The sequence below is a fragment of the Podarcis erhardii genome (genome assembly GCF_964252035.2).
Source record: "Podarcis erhardii genome assembly, chromosome: 2".
In the NCBI taxonomy this organism is placed as follows: Eukaryota; Metazoa; Chordata; class Lepidosauria; order Squamata; family Lacertidae; genus Podarcis; species Podarcis erhardii.
In genome coordinates this window covers 28620798-28639875 of record NC_138498.1, presented here as the reverse complement: position 1 = coordinate 28639875, position 19078 = coordinate 28620798, and the positions used below count along the sequence as shown (strand labels likewise).

General features: G+C 43.6%; 1 protein-coding gene across 2 annotated transcripts; it reads right to left on the bottom strand.

Moving 5' to 3' along the window:
• Positions 1 to 1866: 1866 nt before the first annotated feature.
• On the bottom strand, positions 1867 to 8276 carry RPL38 (ribosomal protein L38). Of its 2 annotated transcripts, none has more exons than XM_081850033.1 (5): positions 8168 to 8276; positions 7937 to 7964; positions 6710 to 6770; positions 3010 to 3132; positions 1867 to 1945 (listed from the first exon to the last, which is right to left on the bottom strand). In XM_081850033.1, the coding sequence occupies exons 2-5, from the start codon at positions 7937 to 7939 to the stop codon at positions 1920 to 1922; spliced, it is 213 nt and encodes a 70-aa protein (XP_081706159.1). In that variant the 5' UTR covers positions 7940 to 7964; positions 8168 to 8276; the 3' UTR covers positions 1867 to 1919. The 2 variants fall into 2 exon arrangements, with proteins under 2 accessions (XP_081706159.1, XP_081706160.1); XM_081850034.1 differs by having other exon boundaries at positions 8112 to 8228.
• Between the last annotated feature and the right edge of the window lie 10802 nt (positions 8277 to 19078).

The window sequence follows — 19078 nt, the reverse complement described above, 5'->3', positions numbered from 1 at the left end:
GATTTTACCTTGCTGGAGCGAGTCCTTAAACTGTGCTGAGGCATCTTGCTTGCATGGATGAAGCATGGTGTAGTCTGACCAAAGTGTTTTGCCCCTGGCATGCAGCCCCCTCCCCATTACCCATGAGGAAATGTATGTCCTGGAGTGAATAGGGTTCCCCACTAGCAATGACTCAGAACACACACCTGGTGAACAGAGATCCAGCATCAAATTGCAGATCAGAGTTGCTGGAAATGCATTTTTTTCATATGCTCTGGAGCACCAATGTCCTTATCCATTAACCACTTCTAGGGTTAACTAGGTCTTTCAAAATGAGCTCAGACAGACTTAGATAAATTCCGTCTTAAAAACAGGTCTGTTCTGTTCCTCATCTGCAGATGAGACAGAAACCAAAACTCTACTGCAAGTTATATTTGGCACCATGCAACATCTGTGTTTTGACCTAGAAGCCCTTAAGAGCTCAGAACTGACAAGGACTGCCTTTCCCCATATGAAGCAGCCCAGGAACTGAGGTCATACTCCGAGGCTCTTCTTGTACCTCCTCTATGAGAGGTTGGGAGGGTGGCAACCTGAGATGGGGCCTTTTCTGCAGTGGCTCCCGTTTTGTGGAATACTCTCCCCAGGGTTCCACTGGAGCCTTCGTTATATATTTTTAGGCAAAAACATTTCTTTTCAAACAGGCCTTTAGCTAATTGACATCTGATGCCATTGTTAAATTTGGTTGTGGTTGTTCTTATTTTTACTAAGTATGTTGTGGTTTTCCCATTTTAGTTTTATGTTGTGCACTTCCCTGATATTTACAGATGAGGGGAGGTATACAAACCAACCAGCCACCCACCGTTAGCCCTCTGGATGTCATGCAATCTTCCCCATGCTATGCCCTTCATTTTTGCCTGGATGGAGAATAGAAAGGAGCGTACAAGTATGTGCAGAAACTAGGCTACTGTACAGAAGTAAAATTTACTTGTTGCTCTGCTACTTTTGTCTGTTTCCAGGTGCAATGGATATGGGGCCCGAAAGGGGCTTGCAAGAGGAACTGGAGCCAATGAAATTAGCGTTTAGAACTCTTAAAAAAACAACACACAAAACAAAACCAGCCACATCAACCTTAGTGTGGTCTTAGTAACACTTTATACTTTCTGGCCATTTAGAATGAGCCATGCTAGAGTTTAATGTTTTCCTCCCTCTCTTTAGATAGCAGACGCCACTGAAATAGAGTGTGATATCAGAATCAGTATGTGATGCCAAGGATCACATGCTACTTATTCCAGCAGAATCTACATAGGATGCCTCTATTCCATATGCTTGATAAAACATGTCAACCGCATTAGAGTGTTTCTTCAACTCTGTCGCTGTAATGAGAGCAGCAGGGTCAGATTGTACATGAAACAGTCCCAATTAACCCAACTCCCAAGTTAGAAATGAACATTCTCTCTTCCTCCCTTAAGCCCATGGATTTCACACTGGAGATTCTGCAAATGTCCTGGGGGCTGTTTTGTGAAACATATTGAACTTGGGTGCTAGTTCTTGTGTTTTTCTGCAGATCTTTTAACTCTGAAATTTTAAAGAGCAGTGTATCAAGTTTATCAGCTTGTTAAATCTTCAAACAGTTGGCCATATATTCTACTGGTATCCAGAATAGCTATTAGTGATTACTGAAAGAACCCCATTATTTTTTTGGATTCAATTTGAGATTGATGAAGAGGAGACCAACAAGCTGACTGAAGATCACAACACCTCCTCTCTCGAGAAGAGAACACAGTCCCTGCAGAAGACAGGTAGCTGCTCCCCTCTAAGGAACAATGCTGCTTAAACAGTAGTTTGCCCATGCTTCCCTTTGGAAAAAAGAGGACACCAAGAAGAAAGAACAGTTCAGTCCTTTATTACAATCCACGGCCAAGATTTCAAGCATGAATGGTTCATTTCAGCTCTTTCACAGCCAAACCTAAAGAGAAGGGAGAAAAAGAGGCTGAGAAACTGAAGAGACAGATTCTGATCTCATTACTTCTGCTCATCAGGCTGGCAAACCCTCAGAGGTTTTCATCTATATCCCAGATACAAGCTGCCGAAGCTTATTAGCAGGTCTGAGCGTGCAAAGAAGCATGACTTTCGGGCTTGTGAACCAGGTGACCTGAACACTCACAGGGCTTTTCATACGTGAACTGCTACTGTGGCTTAGTATGAAATGTCACTGAATATCCAAAGTGTCTTTACTCTGTCCAGTAGTTTTCCTTGTAAGCCAGTGACATTTAGACAAGTCTTTAAAAGCCAACCTTATTAGGCCAACACTTCCTGCTGAATGCACGACTGAGGGAATGGTGTTCCCTTTTCCGTACTTTGAATTCCTGCCCCCAATTGATGCAACTCTTGAATCCGTGTCTATCAAACACTTCAAACTACAGCTTGTTTTTACATGTACAAGAATGCGGCACAAAGAAAAATGTGGATTTGTTAACCAAAAAGCGTAGCTATTCAGGGCACAACTGAAACAGAGTTAGTAATGATTCAACCTTCCTCTCACACCAGGCTAGGGGGAAAGGGGTTTGAATGTGTTACTTTACCTAGCTGTACCAGAATTTTCCAAATGGGTGCAAGTGCCACTACTGGGTTCCACATTGGCGGTACCCGTAACACTCCAAAACAGGGTTCTTGAGACAGGGAGGGGCTGAGCTGGACCAGGCCCCATGCTGCGCTTTGAAGTTCTGACAATTGGGACTTCAAAGCACAGAATCACCTGACATCATAGTGACTAAACAGGTGGGCAGCCCTACTCTGTTAGATTTGCCCCATCAGGGTTGGAGATCTATATCTTGCTGGTCAGAAAAGGTTCCTGACCCCTGCTTTACAGGATGCTGTAACATACATGGTTGTTTTCAAATGGGGATCTTCTTATATAATACACATGAGAATACCCATCACCTTCTGTTACTATCAGGAAGCACCAGATGCTACTCTGCCACCACCCAAGCCTTCTCCCATGATTAACAATCTCCTGCATGGTTCAATTACCTGGTGGAAGAGACTGCTTCAGTTTTTCAGCCTTTTCCTTGTCTGTGATGACCAGCGTATACAGATACCGGCTGCAACGGACCTTGAACTTCACGTTATCTTTGTTCTTCTTGATCTTGACGGCTACAATGTAATATCACTGAAGTTAGCAACATACCCTTAATATATTAAGCAATAGGTTAGCCAGAATCAGAGCCTAGTACGATACACTCTCCTTTAAAGACAAACAATTTGATTAAATCCTGCTTTATCCCATAATGAGTACAAGCAAATGACATCTGTACTTCAGTGCCGTTTTGCCATTTATTTTGTTCCTATGCATGTAGTCTCCTGCCACGACAATGCCCCGCACTATATTAATATTGAAACAAACTTGTATCAGGGAAAAGCTTTTCTAAAAAGACACATACATAAAAAAAATACACAAAAGCTAACCAAATTCCAGACTGGTGCTATTATTTGATCCATTATGTTTGACTTAATGATAATAATTATTAATGTTTACAGACTTATGCAGCTTTGCTTTGTTATTTCTGTTCTCCAAATCTATTACAAAGAAGTAGGTAGCAAGATCAGTGTGAGTAATTGTATAAAGGTGCTTGGATTCTGGCGAGTTGGACATAATGTGAATTTAAGTTTCTTTCTAGAAATGATCTTCATGGAACATTTATAATCAGATTTTGGTGTCCTGAGCGGCTCTTTGGGTACATAAAGTTGTATGGGTTTGAATGCATCACTTCAAAAGATACTAACCAAAACTATCTTGCAAATTGGCTAGGGTGTCAAGTTTCATTAAACTTCCAAAAGCACAAACTGCTTATAATTTTCACATATCTTTCACAAGCAATGATATCTTTCTACCTGACTCTTATGCACTCTGACACCAGAGGGGTTATTTTCAATTCCATGCCGTATATGAAGCGCACCGGAACAGTGAAAATTCCAATTTACATTAATTTCAGAAGTGTGAAAACTGAAGCACATTCATAGTTAATTAGGCACTTGTACAACTTCTTGCTTTGCTCGCAATTCAAGTAATTGTAAGTGCTGCTTTTAAAACCAGAGGTTACACACTTTAGAAAATTATGCTGTTCTTTAAGCTCAATATGAAAGTCTTTTTGATGCTATTTAGCAAAGAACTACTAAGCATTAACTTAACAGAATACAAAGCAATGTGCTATGCCATCAGAATGGAACACTTTTGCATACATTACTCCTGGTTTTTTTTTACGCAAGATGAACAGTTAAAAACTCAATTCTGTGCAAACTATATATATTATCAGGCCACATGATTTCAGAGCCAGCATTAGGAGAAATACAGAGAATCCATAATAGCTACAATAATTTAGAACTTCAATTATCTACTACTGGGGAAAACTTCACAGGTTAAAGGCTCTAGTTTGGATAAACTAGCTAGCATAACAATAGAAGTGTCTGCTGAATCAGGCGAATAGCCCATCTACTCCAGCATCCTGTTCTTACAATGCCAACCAGATGCCTAATGGAGGCCCTCAAGAAGAACCTGGGCACAATAGCATTTCCCTACTTGTGATTATGAGCAACTGGTATTCAGAGGCATACTGCCTCCAACAGGGGAGAAAGACTACAACAATCATGGCTAGTCGCCACTAATAAACCTCCACAAATTTGTCCAATTTCTTTTGAGGCCATCAAAGTTGGTGGCCATCACTATCAAATTCCATAGTCTAACTATGCTCTGTGTGAAGAAGTATTTTTTTTTTTTGCCTGTCCTGAATCTTCAAACGTTCAGCCTCGTTGGATGTTATGGTATTATTAGAGAAGGAGAAAAGAATGGGTAAAATAAAAACAATTTATATTGTAAGCTGTTTGTAAGAGCTCGTTTTACGAAACTCAAAATATTGCTAGTTTAAAGACAGTTCAACTACTGGCTTCACCACAAATATCACTGGGATTTTTTAAAATGCAAAAATGTTATTAATTATGATGTTATAGAAACGTTTGTTGTTTAAAAACACCTTGGTTTTTCTTCTTCAAAAGAACTGTGCACCTTGAATCCACCATGCATCAAATCCTGCTAACACCTCCAAGTCTGGGGGGTTAGGGGAGCCATGTCAAAACAATTTGCTTTTATGGAACAGATACGCCCTCATTCATATTACCAATCATTTTACATTTTAAAAAGTTCAAAGTTATGCTCTACTTTAGGTACTGAATTAGAACTTGAATTACTCTATTCAGAAAGCGGTTTGAATTGAATTATTCATGACATGACATTAGATTACAATAGATTAAAATGTTTGACTTGGTGCAGATTTATGTTACTTTTCTCCCACCCTCACCATTACACATAGCAATATTACGAGTCTGTCTGGTACAGTGGTACCTCAGGTTAATAACTTAATTTGTTCTGGAGGTCTGTTCTTAACCTGAAACTGTTCTTAACCTGAAGCACCACTTTAGCTAATGGTGCCTCCTCCTGCTGCTGCACCGCCGCCACACGATTTCTGCTCTCATCCTGAAGCAAAGTTATTAACTCAAGGTACTACTTCTGGGTTAGCGGAGTCTGTAACCTGAAGCATCTGTAACCTGAAGTGTCTGTAACCCGAGGTACCACTGTATTTCGGTTTCGCAGTGCAGCTTAATGGAAGAGGGCAAGTTGCAAATGCACAGTGAGAGCACCAGACTTGGTCCACCGGTGTGTTTGTACCATGCCAGATATGACCTCTTCTGGCAAGCTGTAGTGCAGCTGGTAAGCCAACCTGCTACTGGGAAGCTCCCCATGTTCTTCTCTCATTGTATATGTGGCACACCCATACTGGGAAATTCTAGGTATATTAGCTGCAGGGTTTAGATTACCCTTGCATTTTAAAGTCCTTATCTAGTAATGGATATGAGTGAGCAGGGTGGTGGACTTGGAGCAGTCTTGTGGAATGCTCTCCCCAGGGAAGTTCGCTTGGTGCCTTCATTATACACCTTTAGGCACCAGGCAAAAATACTCCTCTTTAACCAGGCTTTTGGTTGATTGTCATCCAATGCTCCTTTAAAATGTGTTGGGGGGTTATTGGGTTATTGGGCTGTTTGTGTTTCGCTTTTGTTTATGTATTTTGTTTTTATGTTGTAATTTCATAGAATCATAGAGTTGGAAGAGACCACAAGGGCCACCGAGTCCAACCCCCTGCCAAGCAGGAAACACCATCAGAGCACTATGATGGTGTGAAACTCTGATGGTGTGATCCTGTGAAACACCCTGAGACCTATGGATATAGGTCAGTATGCTATTATTATTATTATTATTACTATTATTAAGTATTGCAACCCTCCACTATGCTTGGCATAAAAACCCAACAGCTGCCAGTGGAGAGAACCTTCCTTCTCCATGCCCAACATAGAAAGGGGTGGGAAACTCCCTTTTCTACTAGGCCAACAAGATAGAGCTATTTCTTGCAGGCTAGTAACTTTAATCTTTAATGCTCTGTACCATTTCCAAGTCTTGGGCAAGAGCAGTATCTTTGCCCAAGACTTGGGAATGGTAGGGAGAATGGAAGTAAAGGGCAGAATGTGCAATGTTGCCACTTCATAATAAATAATGCAACTCCAAATAATTTGTGCTACATTTTTAGCACCAGTCAAAATAAAGAAGGAATCTAAGACAGGAAAACCTTTCAGGAAAAGATCAAGAAACAGGGACAAAACAGTTAAGTCATAAACAGCTACTTACATTTTGCATCCTTCCTTCTGGCTGTCAATAGAAAATCTTTGATCTCTTCGATTTTGCGAGGCTGTAATTAAGTAAATACAACGTTAAATATGAGCTGGATGCCTTGCACAAATATATGGTATCTTCAATTCTTAGTTCTGCAGCCTAAACACCTTTTCCTTTGGCACTTAAACCCATCTCTAACAAATACCCACAATAGATAGCTTGTAAGCGTGCAGAATTTGAGGAACTGCAAATACAAATTGTTTTCTTTTCAAGAGCCTTCCCGATTTCAAGCCTGCAGAAGAACTGGGGAGGAGTAAGGCTCCCTAAAAATACATCTTCAGAGACCTGCTGATGGGCACCTGGCTGGCCACTGCTAGGAATAAGATGCTGTGCTAGAGGCACTCTTGGTTTCATTCAAAAGGGCTCCAAAGCCCTTTGAAAAGGGCACTATCTAAAAGCCAGGCTCTATGTTTAGGGAATGGAAGTGAGAGCTGGACCATAAAAAAGGCTGATTGCCAAAGAACTGATGCTTTTGAATTACGGTGCTGGAGGAGACTCTGGGAGTCCCATGGACTGCAAGAAGATCAAACCTATCCATTCTTAGGGAAATCAGCCCTGAGTTCTCACTGGAAGGACAGATTCTGAAGCTGAGGCGCCAATACTTTGGCCACCTCATGAGAAGAAAATACCCTGACGCTGGGAAAGATGGAGGGCACAAGGAGAAGGGGACGACAGAGGACGAGATGGCTGGACAGTGTTCTTGAAGCTACCAGCATGAGTTTGACCAAACTGCGGGAGGCAGTGGAAGACAGGAGTGCCTGGCGTGCTCTGGTCCATGGGGTCACGAAGAGTCGGACACGACTAAACAACAACAATGTTTAGGGAAGTTTTTAATGAGTGATGTTTTAATGTATTTTTAATATTATGTTGGAAGCTGCCCAGAGCAGCCAGATGGGCTGGGTATAAATAACCAATTACTGTATTAATTATTATTATTCAAAAAGGGCAACAGCAAACCTGTCCAGGTACCGGGACACGCACACTGTGTCCCCTCTTCCGTATGAATGATAGTCATGCTTGCTGCAAAACACACGTGTCCCCCCAACCCTATTAAACAGAGAAGTCTCTCTACAACCGGCTGCCTTCCTCTTAACTCGCGATACTTCTAAGACCTCCGCCCGAATCGTGAGGGAAATAGACGGGGGGGGGGGAGGAGAGAGACGCTTCTCCCACTTCACTCACCATGGCGACGGCTTCTGGCGACGGTTACCTGCAAGAGAGAAATCAAAATGGCAGAAGAGGCTACTCGGACGCTGCGCGCTAAACAGTCTTGGCCGCCGGATCTCTGCTAGGCCCTCCCCCAATTCCCCCGCCGCCAGGCCCTCAAGACCCCCGCGCCCCATCATCACCCTCTTACCGGCTCCCCAGATCTAGCTTTACCGCGGATGGCGCCGGATCTCAAACGCCTCTTACCGAGATGCTGAACTTCTCGGCTGCAGCACCCGAGAGAGAAAAGAGCAAGCACTTCCGCATCCGGGTAATTGAACCCGGCTTACGTGAGATGGGTGGGCTGGGCTACGGAAACAGAATAGGGTCAGAATTGTTAAAGGAGGGCAAAGCTGGCTCTTACCGCGCTGGGTTTTTTTTTAAGAATGGGAGTCCTGAGGATTCCAATGGCAACAACAAACCACGGTTCTTTGGCTCGATGGGGTGTTTGGTTATGTCCGCTGGCGGAGGAGCAGGGACGAAGCCCTGCCGCTTATTCCACAGCAGCAAGGACGCTCTTGGGGCGCTATTTGCCAGCACTCTGCATCCCAAGCAATTGGCTTTTCTCCACCCAATTAGCCGAGCAGAGGGGGAGGCATCCAAAGTGAGCCCCCATCAGCTCCAGCTGTTTGGAGTCTAGCAACATCTGGAGGGCCAGAGGTTCCCCACCCCTGACCTGCATGGTTGAGGTGATGCTGGAACCAGGAACTTGCCAGTTCACATTTTTAGGCTATGCACATACACCTGTTTGCTCAACCTCCAGGGAAGCAGTGTGCACACGACATTAGCCACAATGCACACCTATCCTGTTGTTTCTTCTTGTTCCTTGTCAAATACTTCGTGTTTTTAATGTATTTTACCTTCAAGCCCGCTTTTGGTCCAAATTGAGAGTAAGAACAACCTAGATGCATTTTATAATGTGCACATAGCTTTAACTAAGAAATCATGCCAGCCTTCCCTTAAATAGGTCCTGATACGGCTCTAATCATTGGGAAAACTTATGTAGGGCAATATGCATGGTCTGTCGTCTTCTCTCCCTTCAGTACTCATAAACCTGTAAAGCAGGTTGTGCTGAAAGAACAAAAGCCAAACCATAATCATCCAGGGAGGATTTGAACCCATGGCCCATCACACTAGCCGCTACAACACCTTAGCTCTCAACAATAGCTGTGTTTCGAGTGACCCATAATGATAATAATAACTTTTATTTGTATCCTGCCCTCCCCGGCCAAAGTCAGGCTCAGAGCAGCTAACCATATAAATCAGACAATATGCATAATAGAATATACAAATAAAATAACATTTAACATTCATTAAAATAATATAGAATATTAAATATCAGCATTTCAAGATTAAACAGAAATCCATTCTTAACAGTTAATGGGACACCTCAAAAAGTTGCATCCAGACAGTACAGCAGGGATCCAGATGGAGATTGTGGTGGTGATGGGGCACTTCATTTATGCAGCAGAGCAGAAAGAGGAGTGCAACTAATGTGTAGCCCTATTCCATTTTAGGTGTGTATGTAATAACACAAGCAAGGCACAAGAGGGCAGTTCGATTACAATTTTTAAATAAACTGGGAAAATTAAAAGGCAAACAAACACACCCAGCAGTGAAAGTAATCATACCTGTAGAGTAGTTCACCCTGTCTGCACAGAAAACGGTTCATTCTGTTAGTTGCCTATTAGGAACATAAGAAGTTGCCTTGTACCTTGTCAGATGCTTAAGTCACCCACCTCAGTTTTGTAAACACTGGTAGGGCAGTGGCTCTCTGTCAGGAATCCCTAGCATCTCCCTATCCGGAGATGCCAGGAATTTAATGTGCGACTTTTTGCATGCAGAGCACAGCTATGGCCCTCTCTCTCATTAGGTATCAGGAACGTTCTGTGTCCACAAATGGACTGGGGCATAGCTGGTGTTTTATGGAATGAAAGCCGCAAACCTACTATGCAGGAGTAAGCCTCATTGAACTTGAGCTAGTGCACTGTAAAATCATTTGCAAAAGACACTGAGAGACATATGCTACATATACATGACAGCTTACTCTGGCTCCTGTGCACTCCCACCACTGGTGTTTGAAGCCAGGTATGTGTGACATTATGGGATGCGGTTGGCGCTGTGGGTTAAACCACAGAGCCTAGGACTTGCTGATCAGAAGGTTGGCGGTTTGAATCCCCGCAACGGGGTGAGCTCCCGTTGCTCGGTCCCTGCTCCTGCCAACCTAGCATTTCAAAAGCATGTCAAAGTGCAAGTAGATAAATAGGTACCGCTCCAGCGGGAAGGTAAATGGCATTTCCGTGCGCTGCTTTGGTTCGCCAGAAGCGGCTTAGTCATGGTGGCCACATGACCCGGAAGCTGTACGCCGGCTCCCTCGGCCAATAAAGCGAGATGAGCACTGCAACCCCAGAGTTGGCCACGACTGGACCTAATGGTCAGGGATCCCTTTATCTTTACCTTTACATGTGACATTAGTCACCATCTGTAGGCACACCGTAGCTTCTTGAGAATGTGACTTGGATGTTTGCAGCAGGGAGGAAATGACCTTATGTTTCAGACTGCTTATGTGTACGCAACCATAGACATAACATTGGTGTTAGACAGTCCTTCCTTGGCAACTCTCTGGCTATGATATGGTCTCAGTAGGTTCACTGGTACAAACAATTATCTGCTTGAAAGAGAAAATGGTTCCAATTTATTGCAACAGGAGAAGCAGGAACTGCTAGAACTCAGGATCCAGCATACACAAACCAACACACAATCCTATCTGTGGTCCAACCACCAGAGTTTCTACTGGACTGCAGTGTAGATGGTGTTATAAGAAACTGTTATAAGAAAAAACGGCTCCTTTTCCCTTATGGGGTATCCAAGAGCCCATATAAAGTCCTTAAGTAGGTACCTTATTGGAAGGAGAAAATAACAGAGGCCAACCAGAGAATATTGAGAAGCAAGGCAGCTGGTAAGCCTGATCTTTATTAACTGTTGCAACAGGGTGCTCACTGCCACAGAGGGAGGAGAGGAACCCAGAACAATGGTGAACAAGCTCTTATATAGACTTTTTAAATTGCCCACCCTGTAGCTCAAACCACCCCCCAAAACATCATACATACATCACAGAAAGAAGCAGTCTCCAGCAGAAATCCTGTCTGCCAGGATACCTGATAATGGTCACTGATTGCATTACCTGGGCAGCCTGGCCATTCTTTTGCGATGGTAAATTAATTCCTCAATCCTGGTCACAGACTCACCCTATTCATACACATGTATGCCCTTAAGACAGGTAAGCAAAAAACAAGGGAGAGGCTTCCCCATTTCCTTCCTCCTTGCAGAGAAATATTTGAGGTCACTGGGAGAGTCAAGATGACTTCAGGATTGTTCTCCTGTACTATTTCAGACACATGTATTGTTTGCCTCCTACATTTATGAACTCTTATTTTATATTTGGACCTTAGAATTCTTATAACATTGGTCTTGGGAAACGGGAGAGGGCGGAGCTGGGAATGGGACCCACTGGCATCATGGGGACCAAAAATCAAATCAAATCTGGGGTCATTCCTGAAAGCTGTTCTTGGCAAAGCAATGTAGAAATACTGTCTTTGCTGTGATTATACAGGCTCAAAAGCAGCTTGTGCCCATATAAACAGCTGCACAGCATCTCACCCATGACAATCTGCATAGCTTCTTCCAAAGGAGGAGTGGTAAAATGTATGTGCAGTGCTCTTTGGCTGCATAAAAGCGAGCAATTATTATAATAACTTATTTGTACCCCACCCATCTGGCTGGGCCTCCCCAGACATTCTGGGCGGCTTCCAACAAAGATTAAAAATACATTAAAGTGTCACAACAAGGATTAAAAATACATTAAAGTGTCACACATTAAAAACTTCCCTGAAGAGGGCTGCCTTCAGATGTCTTCTAAATGTTAGGTAGTTGTTTATCCACAGGGCGGGTGCCACTACCGAGAAGGCCCTCTGCCTGGTTCCCTGTAGCTTTGCTTCTCGCAATGAGGGAACCACCAGAAGGCCCTTGGTGCTGGACCTCAGCGTCCGGGCAGAACGATGGGGGTGGAGATGCTCCTTCAGTTATCCTGGGCCAAGGCTGTTTAGGGCTTTAAAGGTCAACACCAACACTTTGAATTGTGCTCGGAAACGTACTGGGAGCCAATGTAGGTCTTTCAAGACCGGTGTAATAGTTCAGTAGTAGTTCAACAACCTAATGCTTAATCAGAAATGGAGGAAGCCCGGAAAGGGGAGGGAAAAAAAAGAGGTGCAAAGCTTCAAAAGGGCTTTGTGCAACAATGACCGGACATTTTTTCACTTTTGCTGTGTGCTACACATGTTGATCTCATTGATTCCCATGTCTGCTGTTTGGACCAGTAGGAACCAACGTGGGCATTATTATAGTTTCTGTGTGGGTATCAAGTACCACCTGAAAATAAGTGCAGCTACAAGTGGGCTAGAAAGCCTGTGGCCCTCCAGATGTTGTTGGACTCCAACTCCCATCAGCCTCAGTCAGTATAGCCAATGGCTAGGGATCATGGGAGTTGGAGTCCAAGAGTGTCTGACGTGCTGCAGGTTCCTCACCTCTGAGCTAGAAGCGCCTGTTTTGTGCACATGAATTTTGACCTAGAGGGTATCAGAGGCAGGAGGCACGCCATCACTTGCAACCTTTAAAGTGGAGATTAATCTTTCTAAAAATACTAATCTTAATGGGATCTAAATGGGAACTGTTCCACCAAGTTCTGAATAGGGGACAGCAAAGATATCTCTTGTCTCCCAAGACTCCAAAGCTCCGAACCACCCATGTCATATCTGCCGTGAGAAAGGAAATGAGGACATTTCCGTGCATCTAGGGAAATGATTTTGGAGCAGGGAAGCATCCATCTTCGGTCTAAAAGAGAGATGGCATCTCCCAATCTATCAAAAATGTGACGGAGAAAGGGAACATTAGCTACAGAGAAGTGTACCAGCCCTTCAGAGAGTAAGGGACAAGGGGGCAGCCTATCGGCTTGTATATATCTCGCATTCTGCGGCGGGAGAGAGGAAATCGATAGAGCTGTCAGGCCATTAATGCATTCAGTATTGCAAACTCTCCAATCATGGCAATCGCCAGATGGATGTTTCAAATTAAAAAAAAAAAGAGAGAGAGAGAGAGAGAAGGGGAGATAAGCATCTGACATGCTGGAGGGGGAAGGCAGGAAGAAGAGCAAGTGCCGGAGAAAATTAAAGACCATAAATCACAGCGACCTGCACAAAATCCAGAACAAGTTACTGACAGAGCAGTCCCTTTAAATTTTTTTAAAAGAGGGAGAGACTGCATTAGCGTCGCTGTTGCTGCTTTGCTGGGGCTTAGATGTCAGCATCTTTCAGTGCAAATGGACTATTTTGAAGTGGTGGCTCCAGGCTGAGGAGGAGGCAGCAAAGAGACCATTCAGAGCCAGGGAGAAGTCATCCCCTTCCCCCACTAGCTGACCATTGGATGACCGCCGCCATTTTGGAATAGTTTACTGACAGACATCACCATAATCAGCAAGGCTCAGGGAACTCAGCGCTCAAACCAAACCGAACTTGCTTGTGCCAAGGAGACCCAAACAGTCTGCCCCAAATAAACCATGTACATTGTGCTTAACTTCCCTAGGTTCGGGTGCAATTAAAAGTAGTGCTAAGGTAGGGTCAGGGACGCGGGTGGCGCTGTGGGATAAACCACAGAGCCTAGGACTTGCCGATCAGAAGGTCAGCGGTTTGAATCCCCACAACGGGGTGAGCTCCCGTTGCTCGGTCCCTGCTCCTGCCAACCTAGTAGTTTGAAAGCAGGTCAAAGTGCAAGTAGATAAATAGGTACCGCTCCGGCGGGAAGGTAAACGGCGTTTCTGTGCGCTGCTCTGGTTCGCCAGAAGCGGCTTAGTCATGCTGGCCACTTGACCCAGAAGCTGCACACCGGCTCGGCTTCCTCAGCCAATAAAGCGAGATGAGCACCGCAACCCCAGAGTCGGCCACGACTGGACCTAATGGTCAGGGGTCCCTTTACCTTTTTAAGGTAGGGTTGCCATATTTTGAAGAGCAAAAAAGAGGACATAAAGCCTAGAGCAGCCCTGGGAAGGCTACACCAGGCTTGGTGGCCGCCAGGGACAGCGCAAGGCCTGGAGTGGCCCCCGGAAGGACACATGAGGCCTCATCGCCGCCGGAGATGGCATGAGTCCTAGAGCGGCCCTGGGAAGGTCGCCCCAGTCACTTACTCCGCCGGCTGCCAGCTGCAGGGGTCACAAACAATGGTACAAAGTAATAATAAACTCTTAATAATAATAAACATTTTGCAAAATTTTAAAAATCCGCCCGGATGGTGATTTTTACCTCTGAAAAAGAGGACATGTCTGGATGTATGGCAACCATAGCTAAGGGGATTGCTGCATTAGCATAAGCATTTTTCTTTGCCCGATGGAGCAACCTTCCCTCTCTGCCTACCACCCGCTATTCTGGGGAATCTATTGACGCATCTTAAATCGGGACGGTTGAAGGGTATGAAAAGGTTCACCAGTCATCATAGGAGATTTCAGAGGGAATTATATCAGGGGGTACAAAGTTCCTTTTGGGCCCCTTCCATTCTCTATTAGTCATTCTGATTTTATCCACCGTAGTTTCATGCCCTGAGCTGCAGCAGACCCACCCAAGTGTCTCTGTTTTCCACGGACAGTCCCAGATGTACAGAAGCCATCTCAGTTTCAGATTTGATCCTTGAATGTCCCACTTCCCTTAGGACATCCCTATTTTCATCTGAGAAATGTTGGAGGGGATGGAATTATGCGACCCCCAAGCCAAGGAGATAAGCCAAGGAGATAAATAGATACAAGCTTTAGAAGACATCTGAAGGCAGCCCTGTATAGGGAAGTTGTTTAATGCTTTGCTGTGTTTTTGTATATCTTGGAAGCCATCCAAAGTGACTGGGGCAACCCAGTCAAATGGGTGGGGTATGATGATGATGATGATGATGGAATAGGACGTCCCTATTTTCATTGGAGAAATGTTGAAAGTGTGCTGTAGCCTGACAGGTCAAAAAGGGCATGGAAGACGAGATAGGGATGGAGCAGAGTGCTCTGTTAATATTCTGCATTTAAGGCCTTATGCTCTTATACTTCCTCCATGATAAATATAAATACATACAAATAAAATAGAAGAGGATCAGAGATAAGAAAGCACATTTGATTTGAACATCTTTGCTTATTCTACAGTACAGATAAGGAGAAAAAATTCACACTGAAACATCCTTTTATATGGCAATGCAGATTAGATCACCAGAAGACATTAGTGTTAGGAAAAAAAGGTAGATAAACTTACTATTTACTTTTAAAACAGAGCTTTTCTGCCCTTTTTTTGTGAAAAAATACAATTCACAGCATGAAAACCAATTGTTCCCGCAATATTTGATTCAATACTTAGTCTGGCCAAATCCAGAAGGCATTCCTGAGACATTGTAGACCTTTAAAAAAATCTTATTTAGCTTAAGTTTGCTAAATGACCTGTCTGCAGAAGCTACTGTATCTGGAATTGTTAACAGCATTCTTAAGCTAACACAAACATTTGGAAACAGGCTACCAAGTCTGTACTCTGTTAACAAGTTCAAGAAATCTGTGCATTTACAAAATTTGCTTTTTCTTTTCTAAAAATCATCACCATTAAGGTCAGCAGGATATTGCTCTAATAAAGACAAAGCTTTTCTATTTGCTCCACATGGTGAGATATTTCCACAGGAAATCTCTCCTCCCCCCCCCCCCCCCGGCCAACTGCTAACAGCATTGAAGCAGACAGTTAATCCTGCTATAACATAGCAGGACATATGTCTACAAAACATAAAACACACTTTCTGAAGTAGGCTTCTTTTGGAGTATCATTTCTGCCATTCATTTCTTCCAAATTTGCAACCAGGTATGCTGTCTTCATGATGCTTTGCCCTCTTGAGCCTAGCACCATCACACAACCTAACCATCTTGTTTCAGAAATACCATGAAGAGAACAACCAATATGGGTGTTTTCCCATTGCTTAGGACTGGAAATGAACAGGTAGTACACACCTTGCATTGTTCCAAAAATAGGTTATTGCTTCAGATATGCATTTAAGCAACATCACTTCCACGTAAGTTGAGTGTTTAACAGCCGCAAGATAAAACAAAAACTGTTGAGCATTGCTTTTGTATTTTTGCTTGTGTGCTGTTGTATTTTCAGGTTATGTTTGCCCCATTATGTAGGCTTGAGCGTTACAATCGCTGAGAGGAAGTACGTTCTTTTCAACGTTTGAGTTATCAACGGAGCAATTTATTTGCCTCTTTCGTTGCTACGATCGGCAAACTGGAGGAATCTTTCTTGAAATCTCATACCGCGTATCTTTCAAAAGTACGTATCTCCAAAGAAACGTTGTTCGTTCAGTATGGTGTGGAATCTGGTGTGGAATCTACTATCGCTGCAAAGTAGTTTGCAGGTTGCCTCTCAAGCAAAATGTGTTGTTTCCCCATTTCTTGAGCCCTGGATGTGAGATTTGCGGCAAGAGTTCTGTAGGTCTGCACAGGAACCTCTTGGTATGAGGTTTGCACTCTTCATAATAATAATAATAATAATAATAATAATAATAATACCCCACCCATCTGGCTGGGTTGCCACAGCCACACTCTGGGCTGCTTCCAACACATATAAAAACATAATAAAACAACAAACATTAAAAAGCTCCATATATAGGGCTGCCTGTAAAAGCCATTGATAGATTGCTCCAGGGCCAGGAGTGAAGAGCTAAAGGCCACTGTGGGGCATCTGCATTCTATTAAAGAGCCCTCTTGGAGCTATTCTTATAGATCCCTTAGTAGACTTTTCCCATTGATTAAGCATTTAAAGTTAATCAACTAAAAGAAGCTCTAATCAGCTAGTGTCCCTGCAGTCTATCTTCCTAGGCTTCTGGTTTGCTTCCTCACAGGCGGATTCCCTGTTTCTCAGTGCGAAGACACACCTCTCAAGAAAGAAAGAAAGAAAGAAACCAGGAAGAGATTAACAGAGTGATGTCTTCAGTGTATTACAACCGACTCAGGCAACAGGTCTGAGCAATTAAAAGCAATGGCCATATATTCCACAAGTAATTACTGGAGCGCCAGTGCAGTCCCCAAGGTGAGGAGATTAAAAATATCTTTTTTTATATATAGTGGCTGGCTTTCAAATGAAAGCCTCCTTTAATATAAGGACAAGGCTGTGCAAATCCCCTGCTATAGGGGAGCAAGCAAGGCACTGGGACCATCACTATGGGATGCCAGTGTTCCCAAAGAGCACCCAGATCCCATCTAAAGCCAGATCCCAGAAATTTCAGTGGCTTCATATGCTGAGACCCACCATGGTAGATGCTCAGAGATCAGTGGGGTGAATCATCTTCCTTCAGTCAGTTTGGGTAAACAGCTCCAGAAGCTGGAATGGAATAGCAAATATATGCTATCCACATAAAAGTGATTTTCTTGGGGGGAATTCTTCCATGCAGTAATACATATTGGAACTTGGTAGGGGGGAGGAAAGGAAGTCATTGAGATGGTTCCAGATGCGGAACATAAAGGGAACATAAAGAAGGTTAGATATCAGTGGCCACCTTCTGATAGCAAATGACTCAGGGGCTTTTGTTCATGGGAAAAAGTTCAGGGGCGCAACTTCTCCTATGACAAATAGTGCCGTGAAAGAGAAATGACTCCCGTGGCTTCACACTGCTATTAAAAGTGAAGGAGCATCCTTTAATTAAGCCCAGATGTTGGCAGCCTTAATACCAAGCTATTAGCTGGGGCAGGACACGAAGCATTCTTTGAACGGAGCCAGCTAATTAAAACCCTATCAAGTTGTTTTTGGTTTTTTTTAGTGGTGGCCAGTAAAATTGCCATTCCCACCCCTCCTAGACTTTGTTCGCCTATCCAAAAATGGGATATCTCACACTGAAGACATCCCTGACATATCCCACTGAATATCCAAGAAAAGAGATTCTTAAATGTTCTCCACAAGTCAGTATATCTTCTTCCTGTCAGGAGCTCACCCTCCTCTCGAGTAGGACCCTGGCAGAGAAAGATGCCCGACTGGCATGTTCTCTCTCTCCTGGTCGATCGTTTGGGAGCTTCAAAAGCTTTCTTCTGCCCGAACATCACAGCGACCGATGCCAACCGACATCGACACACTTAGGGATCCGCAGAGTCTTTGCAGCTTGCGTAACAGACCTCAGCAAATCAGCATTTTGGCTAATCTACTTTATTTACACATAGAAACACACACGGAGCATTGCAACATGGCTCCCTCTCTCTCTAGCATCAGACAGCAAAGAGAAAAAGAACAAAGGACAATAGTCCTACTTCACAGAACACAGTAACACAAACATCCTGTCTCCGTCACTTCCCACTCTGTGGAGTCAAAACATACGCCGTCCTGTAATAGACAAAAATCCCATGACTGCAGTCATGGAGCAGGAATTCTAACACTTCCATGGGCTCCGCTCACAACTTAGAACATTTATCTGTAGTTTAAATTCATTGCTGTTGGTACTGTTCTCAGTTGACTGGGTGCACAATGGTCCTTTCTCTTCTTTTTAAAGAATTAAGATGCTTCTTCTTTTCTCTAGACCAGTGGTTTTTAACCAGTCTGCCATGGCTGGTTAACCCATCATTTGGGTTAGGGGTAGCTCAATGTTATTGGAGTTGAGTGCTGCATTGAGTCCTGATTAACCTTCCTGAGGCCACATATTAAAATGGGCACGGCCAGTGTAAATAATGGTGTGGTCGAAGTGGGCATGGTCCAAGTGGAAAAACAGCTTATCCTCCCCCCCCCCCAAATCTTTGTACCTCTTCCATGAATTCTTTCCAGGATGTTAATGTCTTTAAACTGTGGAAGCCAGTTTATCTTATTACCATATATGTGCAAGAACATAAATGCAAATTTCAAAAATCCACAAGGCAAACTTTGATCCGTTTGAAGGCCATGTCCCGCAAAAATCGGTAGGGAGAAAGATCCATTGCCGACCCATCTGATCATTTTGGTTGTTCCTGCATTTATTGATCATTGATGTCCAGCTTTTGCTTATAGGTCCCACATCAAAGAACCTATGCAATCTATTCCCCTATTT

What these genes read in the sequence shown, in the direction of transcription:
- RPL38 (XM_081850033.1), bottom strand. An exon ending in CAGAAGGAAGGATGCAAAAT is followed by an intron (nt 3,133 to 6,709) that starts GTAAGTAGCTGT and finishes ATTACATTGTAG; the next exon opens with CCGTCAAGATCAAGAAGAAC. An exon ending in GAAGCAGTCTCTTCCACCAG is followed by an intron (nt 1,946 to 3,009) that starts GTAATTGAACCA and finishes CCTTCTCTTTAG; the next exon opens with GTTTGGCTGTGAAAGAGCTG.